The sequence below is a fragment of the Eurytemora carolleeae genome, unplaced genomic scaffold (genome assembly GCF_000591075.1).
Source record: "Eurytemora carolleeae unplaced genomic scaffold, Eaff_2.0 scaffold760, whole genome shotgun sequence".
NCBI classification, from domain to species: Eukaryota; Metazoa; Arthropoda; class Copepoda; order Calanoida; family Temoridae; genus Eurytemora; species Eurytemora carolleeae.
This window is the reverse complement of record NW_019396648.1, coordinates 143,487-157,548: the sequence shown is the minus strand read 5'-3', so window position 1 is coordinate 157,548 and position 14,062 is coordinate 143,487. Positions and strand designations below refer to the sequence as shown.

Here is a 14,062-nt window from a genome sequence, read left to right as displayed (position 1 = left end):
CCCCATTAAAAGTCTCTTGTCTGTGGACTATTTATAAGAAAACACTAAATCTAAATCTGTTTTCCTTCTAGGCGGAGAAAGTAATCCAAAGCCTGCAAGGGTTCAAACCTCTGAAAATATCCAGGAAAGATCATGATTAATTATAAACGTTTTCTTTTTCAAAATGTACTAATTTAAACCTGCCAGATATCGAATGAAATGTAATAAAATGTTAACGTTATGTTAAAAGTATTCTAAACAATCTAACTTCTCCCCCAAGCTTGGCCTTATCGATCTCTGAAATCTTCAAACGCATGCTTCACAAAATCCGACTTACAGTTTTTTTTTTACAGCCAGCTTAAACGGACTTTTAATCCAGAAAGGAACTAAACAGTGAACACTAGCCACAAATCCAAATTTAACAGCAGCAGTTAATATTTCAAATATAAACTATTTGATCTTATAGGTATTATTGTTAGAAATATTAAAGGTATATAACATCAGTTTTGGAAGAAATAGGAATAAGAACATTTTTGACGAATGTTTAAGTTCCTTTCTTTTAGTTCTTCAAGAATATACTATTTCTAGTAAACCTATAAAGATTTGGTTTGCAACAACAAGGTTTGAAAATAGGCACTATAGACAGTTTTCCAGAACATATCCTTATCTTTTAAATTGCTTGACTTCCCCCTGCACTCTGTAAACATGCTGTAAACATTCAAGATTTATGATTTCAAAACAGAAATTATTGTTTAGTTATGCTTTCAACTTTCATTTTCGGAGTCAAAGTTTTGTATGCAATCTTAACAAGAGATTGATTAGTTTAATGGACTAGTCGAGTAGAAAAGGAAAGATAGTAAAGATAGATAGCTGCATATCAAAATATATATTGGAATTAGATAACTCAATTGTTTTACGAGATAAATGCGAGGATATTAGATATACAGGGTGAGTAAAAACATTTTGGAAAACAATAAAATAAACATTTTCCCAACAATTTTTAACATATTTAATTTTAATTTTTTTTATTTGATTTCGCGAATTTTTTTCTTCAAACGTTTCATAAATATTTTTTTGTCACATTTTTCTTTGTTATGCCTAAAATCTGAAAAAATCAAAACTTTAGAAAATTTTGTCAAAACATCGATAATCCCATTTTTTTACTCCTCCTGTATGTTCGATTGATTTCTTTCGATAGATTGAATTCATTTCAATCCTAACAGACTTGATGGATTAGTTAAATGAAATGGATTGAATGGTTTGGATGGATTGGAAAAGTTTGGATGGATAGGCTCATTAGGATCGTTCAAGTTATTTTCTTTAATCGTTGAGTAGAGTTTATTTATGTGTATTCGAGGGACTGATTGGGTTCATGGGTTTGTATTGTAGATTTGATAGCTAGGATAGATTTGTTTAATCATGAGCTGGAGTAGGGATATAGAAATAACTGATAGCTCGGAGATCTCAATCAAGCTCAGTGGTAATTTACTCCAGGTAAACATATTTTTTTATATATTATTAGTTTTACTACAGGTGTGTAAGGAATCAGGACATACAAAAAATACTGATTGTACTGCGCAGATACATTAGGATATTTAAACCGAACCTGTTTTTACTCCAGGCATACCAGAAAATTCTAACAAAACCTGATTTTAATCCAAGCTAATAAGGATTTACAAACAATTCTAAATGCACTCCAGAAATATCAGGATATTCGAACAGAACCTGATTTTACTCCAGGCCGGTTAACAAGGATATGCAATCATTCCTAGGTTTACTCCATGTATATTTTATACTAATATGCTATGAAAATCCTAATTGTACTCCAGGTATACCAGGATATTTGAACAAAACCTTAATGTACTCCTGGTACACTTGATAATATGAACAAAACCTGAATAGTACTCCAGGTATACAAAGATATTTAAACAGAACCAGATTGTACTCCAGGTTACCAGGATATTCAAACAGACCTGATTGTTCTCCAGGTAAACCAGGATATTCTAACAAAACCTTAATATTGTACTCCGGGTGTACCAGGATATTCTAACAAAACCTTAATATTGTACTCCAGGTAAACCAGGATATTTTAACGAAACCTAATAATTGTACTCTGCAGGTATACCAGGATATTCAAGGGCATACAAGAAGGCCCAGTTTTGCAGAATGTTTACAGGACATATACAAACAAAGCTAATTCCACCCCACCCCACATAGCGCATTCACTAATATCAATAAAAATAAAAACAGCTAGCTGTCAGTTTCAAGGCGGACAATTCCTAGATTCAAGAATTATTTTTTTAATCAAGGGAAAGTCTGCTTGAATTCCCACTTGAACTGAAGGTCGCAGGGTGCAGCAAACTCTGCATAGTTCAAATTTTAAACTTAATTTCATTTTTCAAATGCATTCTTTTGTGATTTGTTAACCTGACACATGTGTCCGGTCTCTGTCCTGTTAAAGGGACAACAAACGTAAAATAACTACTTTTATAGAGTATCCAATGCACAACGGTACCTTTTAAACCTTTTTCTGATCAAGAACGAATGAGCTATTAATGTTTTTCTTTTAAAAATTTGATTACTTCCAATTATGGGTTCAAGACTCAAAAGTGACTTGCGGATTTCAACTTACAGACACAATGTAGTTATTGTCAGAATTAATCACATTTTGCTGAAATTTACAGATTCTATCTTCGACTTGCTTTTTGTTTTTCAAATTTAAAAACGACAGGACTTTAATAAAGTTGTTAGTGACGACCTATATTTCTATTAGAAAAAAACGAAATTTAAAGGGCCCGATAAATGGCTTTGTTAATTCTATCAATTTTGTACATATATACAATGTACAAAGTAAATTGTACACGAAGATACAGCTTTGTACATTAAAGTTAACAAAGTAAATTATAAATTACTAAGATCTGAAATAATTAGTATCTTACAACACGGCAATAGAGAAGATTAGGGTAAATTAGATAGAAACAAATAATTAAGAATTCCAGTTTGACTTAAAATTATTTCACCACTTTGTGGAATAGCTTAAACTTAATAAAGCAATTATCAGCTATGTTTACCTTAAATCTTTTGCCAAATCGGATGATTTCATTAAAAAAATCCGCAAACTAAAAACGGCTTCGGATGAGATTTGTTTTTTAAATCCGCAAACTATGTGCAAATAAATAACATATTATCTAATAATAACTCTAATGACACAAATGTTGAATTATTTTTTTAATAAATAAACTAATAATCCCGATCCCTTGATCCCGATATCCAGAGTGGACACTTTTAATTTGAGGATCAACAATTAACCTCTTCATTTCAGTTATCCCTTTAGGGTATAAATACACTGCGGATATCGGAAAAAAGATTAAATTAATCTGCAGATTAACAAAAGATCAAGATCATCATTGATCTCAATTTTCACAATACAAGAGCTCCTCATATAGTGTTTCTGCACCTAGCATCAAAACAAGGTTGGTTTGAAGAACTTGTAAGATGAGGAACTAATAATTATCCTCTAACTCTAATTTTGTAATCCCTGTATCTGAGCAACCTCATGGTATAAACCTTAGATATATCAAAATATGACTCTTTGATTAAGCGGACTTCACAGTGTTAAATATCAAAAGTCTACAACATTAGAGCTGAGAACTTTTGTGTTGGAGTCCCATAATACTGATCACTTGATCTCGATTACTATAGTGGACACTTACGAATTTTGAGCAGAACCTCTTGAATATCCATAATTTCTCTGTTCTCTCATTGGTTAAATGAAAAAGTTCCTGCAGCTCCTGGTTGCCGGTTAGTTTACTATTGACGCGCAACGCTCTTCAAGGGATATCGAAAAAGATTAAATTATTCTGTAGATTCACAAAAGATCGAGATCAATGCTTGATCTCACCATATCCACGATTCAAGAGTTCCCAACTTAGGTTGATAATATAGAGTATAAAATCTGAATTCAAATAAAATCAGATCAAATATATATATTTGTCTCAAGCATACATTATATATAGAAAATCAAATAATTTAAAACATATTTATGAGACTTGAGACGGGAGGGGGGGATTGATAGCCCCCCGCACACAGTCCCCCCTCCCCCTCTGGAGAGTCAGTTCAAGCGATGATGCTGACTTGAGGAGGTGGATGCTGGAGATTATGCTGCTTATGGGATGGAGGGAGCTGGAGAGTTCATAAACGTCGGGGGTACCTTCATTCTCAGGATGGAACACATAAAATTAAATAAGAGTTAAAGGGATGGAGCAAGAATTACAAAACAGTTTTCACATTGAACAACAAGATTATCGAGAGGTTTGGCTTTTAAAGATTGTTTAATAATAGATTTTTGAGCATATAAGTTCAGACGAAAGCAAATTCCAATCAGTGGGAAATGAGTTAAAAAGGAAATCGTCTAAAAAATTCTGTTCTTACTTTCGGCACATAAAAGTCATTTAAAGGAATTGAGTTTTTGCAGCAAACTCAGATTTTCTAACCCCTATATCCTTGCAACTTATGTCGTTATTGACCTTAGATATTTCAAACTATGAATTCTGAAAGATCAATTAACCTAAGTTTGAAATATCACAGGTTTACACCATCAGGATTAAAAGTTATAGGAATTGGAAAATTTGAGTTTGTGACAAAAACTCAATTCCTTTCTCATAAAATCAAGAAGGTAGCATTTCTTACAAATAATTTATCAAAAGAACTAGGCAATAGAGAATGATTGAATAAATGTATAAATTGAAGATTTTTATGTAAGATCAGCTCAGGTAAAGGTAAAATACCTGTGCTATAAAATAAAGGCTGTGTATGAGCATTATACTTAAACTTGGTTATCAATCTAATAGCTAATTTTTTGTTTATTTAATAAAAGATTTACATTATTCTAGCTAGTGCAAGATATAATTGGTAAACAATACAATAAATGAGGATGAATTAAAGCATAGTAAAGATATTTAAGGGCTGATGAAGTCAATATATGTTTAGCATTTTTTAATGAGAACAAAGACTTTGAAGCTTTTGATGTAATAAATTTAAATGGAAGTCAAAAGTCAAATTCTCATCAAGATAAACACTGAGGATGGAACTTTCGATATATTAGTAATTCGTTCAATAGGAAATACAAGTGAAGGGTTAGAAAGAGTATCAGAGTCATTGTTATCAAGTTTAGCGGAGAGTGACTAGTCAAATTCTATTTATTCTCTAATTGTGCGCTATGAGTATTCAAGATAAGATCCCGGATGGATAAATTAATCTAATTAGAATCAGAAACCACACTGCTTCCGTGTTACAATTAATTTCAACATTTGTGTCATCAGAATTATTATTCTTCTTATTATTATTATCACTATTATCACTATTATCACTATTATCACTATTATCACTATTATTAATGTTTGAATTCAAATTTCTAATCATTATTTTTTTATTACATTTGTAGAGTTAATATTATTTTTCTAATGATTATAATTATTATAGTTAGTTGAGGATCCATTTACCCGTGAACTGCTGCCAGTCAGCACTATTCGAACCCAGTTTATCAGGTCAGTAATACACTATTAGAACCCAGTTTATAAGGTTACGAAATAAACTATTCGAACCCAGTTTTTCATGTCAGGACATACGCTATTCGAACCCAGTTTATCAAGTCAGTAAATACACTATTCGAACCCAGTTTATCAGGTCAGAGTTTCAGATAGTGAGTTTAAATCTTGTCGTTTCTACAGACAGCGTGTATTATGCTGCTGGTTACGTGCTCCATGTAGTACTGGAGCCCCGCAATGTGGTCGATGTCCCTCTCTTCCGCAGTAAAAAAAACCCCAACTCATCCTCATGGTGAGTGAGATTCAGAGCATTCTTGGTCTCTGACGGCGGCGGAGGGATTGACCTGAGCTCCGGGCCTATTCTGAACCATTTTTTGATACCATGTAGAGCTTGTGAAAGGGTTCCTTTGCGAAGGAGGATATCAGCATCCTGTTGGCGATGGAGAGGAACTTGTACTTCTTCACCGGATGTACCGGGATGTCTGAGTAGCAATGCTCTGCCTCCAATAGTTTGACAATCATTTCTTGATATGAGGACTGGTGCTCTATCTTGCCTCGTTTGAACACAAAGACTCCACTGCCTAGATGATGAGGTGGAGCTTCTGAGGGTTGTTTCATTTTGGCTTCAGAGGACATCTGGACTCTTAGATCATTCCTCCGTCCATCTCCGAGCTCGAGTTTGTACCTGAGGAATAGTGCTAGAGACCGTAATTTGACAGCATTAATCAACTCTTCATTTTATTTATCCTGGACATTCTGAAACCCATTTAACTCAGAATAGATTTGAGCTTCCTCCGCAATGAAAGGCCAGGGAGAGAATACTCCTTCCAGTTCCCTTACTTCTCGAAAGAGGAAGGATGTTTTTGGCAGATTCCAAGAATAGGTAGGGAAAGCTCCTTCACATCCCAGACTAAAGTTGATCTAAATACACAGGACATTTGCCTAGGGCAAATATATTTTCATTTGGCTCTTTTGATCAGATGCTTAATGCTAACTGCTGAGTCTCGGGGGATCTGGGGGATAAGAAGGCCAAAAATACTGCTTTCTTTGCGGGCTAGATAAATACCGTTTCACTCCTTTTTCCAGCAATAATCTTACCCTAGCTGTCCTTTAAATTGCCCTTTAAACGGGACCAACTTGATATCTCCAGATGAGAAATTGGGTTCAATAACCTTGTCCGCATAGCCTGTTATGTATTTAAGGCTGCAAACATACTCAGGGTTCAATACCCTTTTGGACTGAATCTGAATTGTTTGGCTTTATTCTTGGATTGCGTTTGTCAAACATTGTTTCTCCAACTGGGAGCAATGAACTTATACGATACTATATACACATAGGGGAACCCTTGGCTGGGTTCACAATATATGGATAATGTGCAGAACTAAATCGTTCAGGGGAATAATTGTTTACTTTTAGTTGAGTCTACAATAAACTAAACAGTAAAATGTAAACAAAGTCTATCCCCCTCTTTTTTCTTTTTTTTTACAATGTATTTGAAATAGATATTTTCTAAATGAATTATTTAATTTCTGAAATTTATTTTTTTTAGATTAAAATCTTTTTGATTCATTTTCAGCTTCTTCCTTTATTGACTAAAATTACGCAATATCATTTTTGATTCCTTTTTTTCTTTGTCCCTTTAAAAATTGTTACTATTGCATACATACAAAACAAGTTTGAAACTTGTTATATTCATCTCCTTTATTCTATATTGAGTTCTAGAAGTGATGGTACGGGATACCCCTCGAGGGATTTTATCATTCTGAACTTTTAGTAGATTATTCCGCTATATCGAACTTTTAATTTATTCGTTCGATTAATTGGAAATAATACTAAATCAATTTCAGTTCTAAAACTCAGATTACACACAGATTAAACCTAGAAGGCATTCAAACCTATTTCCTCATATTAATAACTGATTTATTAACAGAAATTACCTAATTGAGATTAATTATTAACAACTTCTTTATAGATTTATTTAAAGATTAATGGTCAATTATTGATTTTAGGGAAACCTTTAAGTTTACTGCCTTTCAAGAGAATGCAATTACTCTTCTTGTTCAACCAAAGGTATACATCAATATAATTTTACTTATAAAAGTAACGTCCTTTATTTATCTGAGTAACGTCCTTTATTTATCTAGTAACGTCCTTTATTTATCTGAGTAACGTCCTTTATTTATCTAAGTAACGTCCTTTATTTATCTGAGTAACGTCCTTTATTTATCTAAGTAACGTCCTTTATTTATCTGAGTAACGTCCTTTATTTATCTAAGTAACGTCCTTTCTTTATCTAAGTAACGTCCTTTATTTATCTAAGTAACGTCCTTTATTTATCTAAGTAACGTCCTTTATTTATTTAAGTAACGTCCTATTTCTATCTGAGTAACTTCCTTTATTCATCTAAGTAACGTCCTTTATTCATCTAAGTAACGTCCTTTATTTATCTAAGTAACGTCCTTTATTTATCTGAGTAACGTCCTTTATCTATCTAAGCAACGTCCTTTATTTATCTAAGTAACGTCCTTTATTTATCTGAGTAGCGTCCTTTATCTATCTAAGCAACGTCCTTTATTTATCTAAGTAACGTCCGTATAATTTTTATTCACACGATAATATAGGCACAACACAAATACAGATTACTCATTGATCTGTTAAAACTATATTTAACTTTATTTTTAAAACTTGAAAATACATATTACTCATTAATCTAGTCAACGGAAGACAATCTTATATATAATCCTATACCCCGCAGTAAACCGCGCGGTTATTAAAATATTACGGGAATAAATATGTCCTCTAGTTGTAACGTACTTAAACACAGTAACCTCATCATGAAAGTACTGAGAATTTGCTTTTATCTCCAATTTTCTAAAAATTGTAAAAACTCACTTCACACTTTCTGGGTCTTTTACATCTGTAAAATCATCATTTGTCCTACAAAATTTTGTCCTACAATAGTTTGTCCTTCTATAGTTTTTTCCTACGATCGTTTGTCCTGTAATAGTTTTGTCTTACAATAGTTTTTCATACTTTATTTTGTCCTACAATAGTTTCTCCTACAATAATTTGTCCTGCAATAGCTTTGTCTTACAATCGTTTGTCCTAAATAAAATATAATGCCATAAACTTATTTATTCTACAAATCAATACTCTTCATTTTTCCTACAATAGGAAGAATACATAATTTGTCCTATACATCCATTTTAAATGAAGTGTTGGACAAATGATGCATAGGACAAATGAAGTGTAGGACAAATGATGTATAGGACAAATGAAGTGTAGGAAAAATGGTGTGTAGGACAAATGAAGTGTAGGACAAATGATGTGTAGGACAAATAAATTGTAGGACAAATGATGTATAGGACAAATGAAGTGTAGGACAAATGAAGTGTAGGACAAATGAAGTGTAGGACAAATGATTAGTTTGACCAATGATGTATAGGACAAATGATTGTATGACAGAAGATTGTAAGGAAAATAATTGTAGAACAAACGATTATAGGACATTTGACAAAGTGCCTAATATTCCTGAATTCTGTCAGTTTACACTATATCTCTACAGTATATCTGTACCAGTGGCGTAATCAATGATTAACCCAGGGGGGCTTAATTTGTTTTCTGGTCGTGGGTGGGGGGTCAGCACCCATTGAGGCCTAAAACCCCCTGGAAACCATAGATCTCAAAGATCCATGGGGGCCACCATACGCCTCTGATCTGTACCGTGTACAGTATATAGAGTACAGTGTAAATAGTATACTGTGTACAGTGTACAGTATATAGTGTACCGTGTACAGTATATAGTGTACCGTGTACAGTTTACTGCATTGCCAATTACTCATTTTAGATTAAAGGGGAATATTCAGCCTTGTTTGGAATTGTTCAGATTTTAAAATGCATATCGTTAATTAAACTTGGAGCTTTCAATTAATCCATTTTAATGCAGATTTTAACTAGAAAATTATACCGCAAACATACATTTCCCATCTTACATTAACAAACATTAAACAAACTGTAAACTGTAAACTGTAAACTGTAAACTGTAAACTGTAAACTGTAAACTGTATACTGTATACTGTAAAACGGAAACTGTAAACTGTAAACTGTAAACTGTAAACTGTAAACTGTAAACTGTAAACTGTAAACTAAAAACTGTAAACTGTAAACTGTAAACTGTAAACTGTAAACTGTAAACGGTAAACGGTAAACGGTAAACGGTAAACGGTAAACGGTAAACGGTAAACTGTAAAATGTAAAATATAAACTGTAAACTTTAAACTGTAAACTGTAAACTGTAAACTGTAAACTGTAAACTGTAAACTGTAAACTGTAAACTGTAAACTGTAAACTGTAAACTGTAAACTGTAAATTGTAAACTGTAAACTGTAAACTGTAAACTGCTGCTATAATTAATTGTGCAAAATATTCAGGATAATGCAAAACCTTTGGCTGGAAGTTTGGCATTCTATAGGTAATAACAATAATGAAAACAAAGATAATAATAACCTAGAAAAAAGTATAATTTTGAATATTTTCAGAAAATTATCTAACATCAGCAAAACCCAGAATATTCTTCTCTCCCAGCTGAATATAAATTCTGCAGGGGAATCAGGTTTCAAATTTAAATAATAAATATGAGAAATGTGTTTCTTATTGTTAAAAGATTTTTTACAAGAATACAAAAAAATTATTGTACTGTTTTTAATGGAGTATATTCAAATTACCTAGTTATTAAAGGGGGTGTTCACTTATTTGAATATATATCATAGTGTAAAGTGTTTATATACCTTTTAGAGACTTAGGAACACATTTAAGCCATTCTTACCGTTTAAAGGGTCAGAATGATCGATAAAAATTAATCAGAGTTTGTCAAAAAAAAAACTAACTTTCTTGTTAATTTTTCGTTAAAAAATCAGACGATGTTTTTAAAGTTTCATAAATTTCATTAAATTAATAAAAGCGTGCTAATTTGTATGAATTTGACGTATTCTTATAATCAGTAAGATCAAAAAATTAAATTTTATTGATATAATCTCTCAAGGAATTAGTTTAAAACATCAAAGATAAAAACTTTAATGATTTTAACGAAACTTTACTTTTTACTTTAAACTTTATTTTTCTAGTTTTCATCACAGTTTTGACTTTTACAAACTAGAAATTAATTTTGTCGTAAAATAAAGGGCCACCAACATACAAGGTTAACCATAAAGGATGAGACTGTAAAGACGACAGTTCAAGCTTGATTTTTGGTTTCTACATTCATTTGCGTATTTTGATGGTTTAAGAAATTATCAAGCAGAGAATTAGGCCAGTTTAGGCCAACAAGGAACCTGTACATACAATGTTAATCTAAAAAAAGCGGAATTTCTTAATAATTGAGATAAGAGCTGAAAGTCGTATTTGACGATTTTAATAGTTTGCAGCATCCATTTGGCAACCTAATTTTAGAAACATTTTAATCAAACAATGCCATTCTTATAATTTGCCCTTTCAAAATTATCCTGCTATTTCCAAATGTGGTCTGCGATTTTTGTTATTGAAAATTACCATAGGTATTAAGAAATTTGTTAACATCTCAATTTATAAAAAAACTGTCTATTTCTGAAAAATTCATTCAAAACCCCGGTCATTATGAAAGTACAAAACATGCAGACCAATTTCAGAAAGAGCGGGACTCGAAATTTTTTCTGATTATTGTGCCTGATAAATATCAGGTTGCCAAACTAATGCCACAAACTATTTCAAAGGTCAAAGACGAGTTTTAAGTCTTATCTCTATAGTTAGAATTTCATTTTCTCTCAGAATAGAACTTTATTCTATTTCTTCGTCTGATTATTATCACAATTCAGATTAAATTAAACCCACTGAGTTGGTTAATTTAAAGTCCTATTCTGTGTGGATAGCCCAGTACTTTCTACCTGATCTAACGATGCATATGAATCTGTTCTAGGAATTCAACGCCTCACAGCTTAACAAGAATCTAGAGTTCTAAAATGTTTTAACAAGAAATATATTAGTTTTTTCCAAATAAAAATATTTCTAGTCGAGTTAAGTTAAAAAATTTAAGAATTAATAATAATATAAACAATAATTAAGTTTAAGAACTATCAGATGTAAAGGCTTGTAGGCCTTGTAGTTTTAAAGGAATAAATATGTAGCCCTTAGTAAAAATGTTATACAGTTTTGTCTCTATGAAAAATAAAAGCATCCTATAGGAGGTAGAATTAAACCAGACTCTAGTAAGGTCTCCTTATTTACCTGCAAACCAAAGATAACAAGTATCTTTGCAACTTGGTGGTGTAAAGCTTTGTTAGTTCAAACTGAGATTCTTTTATCCTACAGAATTCGTATTTTGAAATATTTAATGTTTACTGCATTGGATTTCAAAGATATAAGGATTAGAAAATCAGAGTTTTTGGCAAAGATTCAATTCCTTTACTCTTGTAACCTAGAAAATAATCCTAAGGAAAAAAATCCCCCAAAAATATTTAAATTCCTAAACCGAGAAACCTATTTTTCAGGTTCTCCGGATGAGTTTATAAAGGAAGATGTTGAATTCCATTATACTGATTCTTTATCTAGAACGAAACACGATCAGGTAGACCTTTTTAGGCAATTCATTATTTATCAATGAAAACAAAACAGAATTTTTTTGCATAACTTTTTTAATCCTTAGTCATTTCATTTTTGAAAAAGATTATTTATTGTTGATTGTTAAGTTGTTAAGTTAAGTTGATTGTTATTTAAAATTTACAAAGCTAATTTATTTGTTATTGGATTGGGATTTATTTATTTATTTATTCATTTTGTTATAAGGATCTTCCTCTCCCCCGTCTTCTAGAGTCGGAATATGAAGAGGTGAAGAAACCAAGGTAAATAATATAATTTCTACAACTAATTTTTATCTGATAATTTAAATTATCCTATCTATACGATTGATATAAAGATTTTATTCTTATTTCATATTTTACATGTGTTTTGATGCTTTTAAAAATATTAAATCCAATTAATCAATATTTATATCATGATAAGATTTGTAGATCAATTTCCAAATAATACTCTGTACACTGTTCAGGTATTCTGAAGAAGATATTTATGAGAAGATTGAAGCTAAAGCGGAGAATGGTAGAACCACTCTTTCCAAGATTAACAAGAATAAGGTAAACCAAGAATAAGGATGGTAGAACTAATCTACCCAAGATTAACAAGAGTAAGGTTAACCAAGAACAAGAATGGTAGATCTACTCTATCCAAGATTAACAAGAGTAAGGTTAACCAAGAATAAGAATGGTAGAACCACTCTATCCAAGATTAACAAGAGTAGTAAACCCAAGAATAAGAATGGTAGATCTACTCTATCCAAAATTAACAAGAGTAAGGTAAACCCAAGAATAAGAATGGTAGATCTACTCTATCCAAGATTAACAAGAGTAAGGTTAACTAAGAATAAGAATGGTAGAACCACTCTATCCAAGATTAACAAGAGTAAGGTAAACCAAGAATAAGGATGGTAGAACTAATCTATCCAAGATTAACAAGAGTAAGGTAAACCAAGAATAAGAATGGTAGATCTACTCTATCCAAGAGTAACAAGAGTAAGGTAAACCAAGAATAAGAATGGTAGATCTACTCTATCCAAGATTAACACGAATAAAGTTAACTAAGAATAAAAATGGTAGATCTACTCTATCCAAGATTAACAAGAGTAAGGTTAACTAAGAATAAGAATGGTAGATCTACTCTATCCAAGAGTAACAAGAGTAAGGTAAACCCAAGAATAAGAATGGTAGATCTACTCTATCCAAAATTAACAAGAGTAAGTTTAACCAAGAATAAGAATGGTAGATCCACTCTATCCAAGATTAACAAGAGTAAGGTTAACCAAGAATAAGAATGGTAGGTCTACTCTATCCAAGATTAACAAGAATAAAGTAAACCAAGAATAAAAATGGTAGATCTACTCTATCCAAGAGTAAGGTTAACCAAGAATAAGAATGGTAGATCTACTCTATCCAAGAGTAAGGTAAACCAAGACGGCTATTTTCTGACAATTAATTAAAAAGTATAATAGAGAAATGTTGTTAAAGGTCAAATACAAATATCATAGTAAATAAATGAATATAAAGTTACAAAAACGAATATCTTTACTGTTAAGTCATGCTTTTAAAACCTATTCTTTAATGAAACTCTAAGATAAATTGGGGTGAACTTCCCCCCCCCCCTCAACTCCTCGTTCTTCCACATTGAAAATGCATCAGTCAAACAAAGGGGATAATGGAGTTGAGCCTTTGCCACAACTCACATTTTCTCATCCGTATATCTTTGCAACCTATTGGTGTAAACCTTTGGTATTTCAAACTTTTACTTGATCTAACGAAATTCAAAGTTTTTAAATATCTAAGATCTACGAAATTGGGTTTCTAAAGATATAGGGTTAGAAAATCAGGTTTAGTGCACAAACTATACATTTGTACGCTTTACTGTTTGTTTGTTCATTACTCAAGAACTCATGAAGCAATTTGCCTTAAATTTTGGTA

The 14,062-nt window shown here is 31.8% G+C and overlaps 1 protein-coding gene across 4 annotated transcripts in view; it reads left to right on the top strand.

Moving 5' to 3' along the window:
- LOC111706863 (protein piccolo) overlaps nt 1–14,062 on the top strand; it is a 40,773-nt gene that overhangs the window by 2,208 nt on the left and 24,503 nt on the right. For 3 of the 4 annotated variants that reach the window (XM_023479796.1, XM_023479792.1, XM_023479795.1), the window contains exons 2-10: nt 72–124; nt 1,413–1,473; nt 5,461–5,525; nt 7,535–7,595; nt 9,956–9,996; nt 10,064–10,137; nt 12,047–12,123; nt 12,342–12,397; nt 12,601–12,685. In XM_023479796.1, the coding sequence (XP_023335564.1) occupies nt 72–124; nt 1,413–1,473; nt 5,461–5,525; nt 7,535–7,595; nt 9,956–9,996; nt 10,064–10,137; nt 12,047–12,123; nt 12,342–12,397; nt 12,601–12,685 (573 nt within the window). Of the gene's footprint in view, nt 1–71; nt 125–1,409; nt 1,474–5,460; nt 5,526–7,534; nt 7,596–9,955; nt 9,997–10,063; nt 10,138–12,046; nt 12,124–12,341; nt 12,398–12,600; nt 12,686–14,062 lie in introns of all 4 variants that reach the window. The other variant, XM_023479793.1, reaches the window with a different exon arrangement.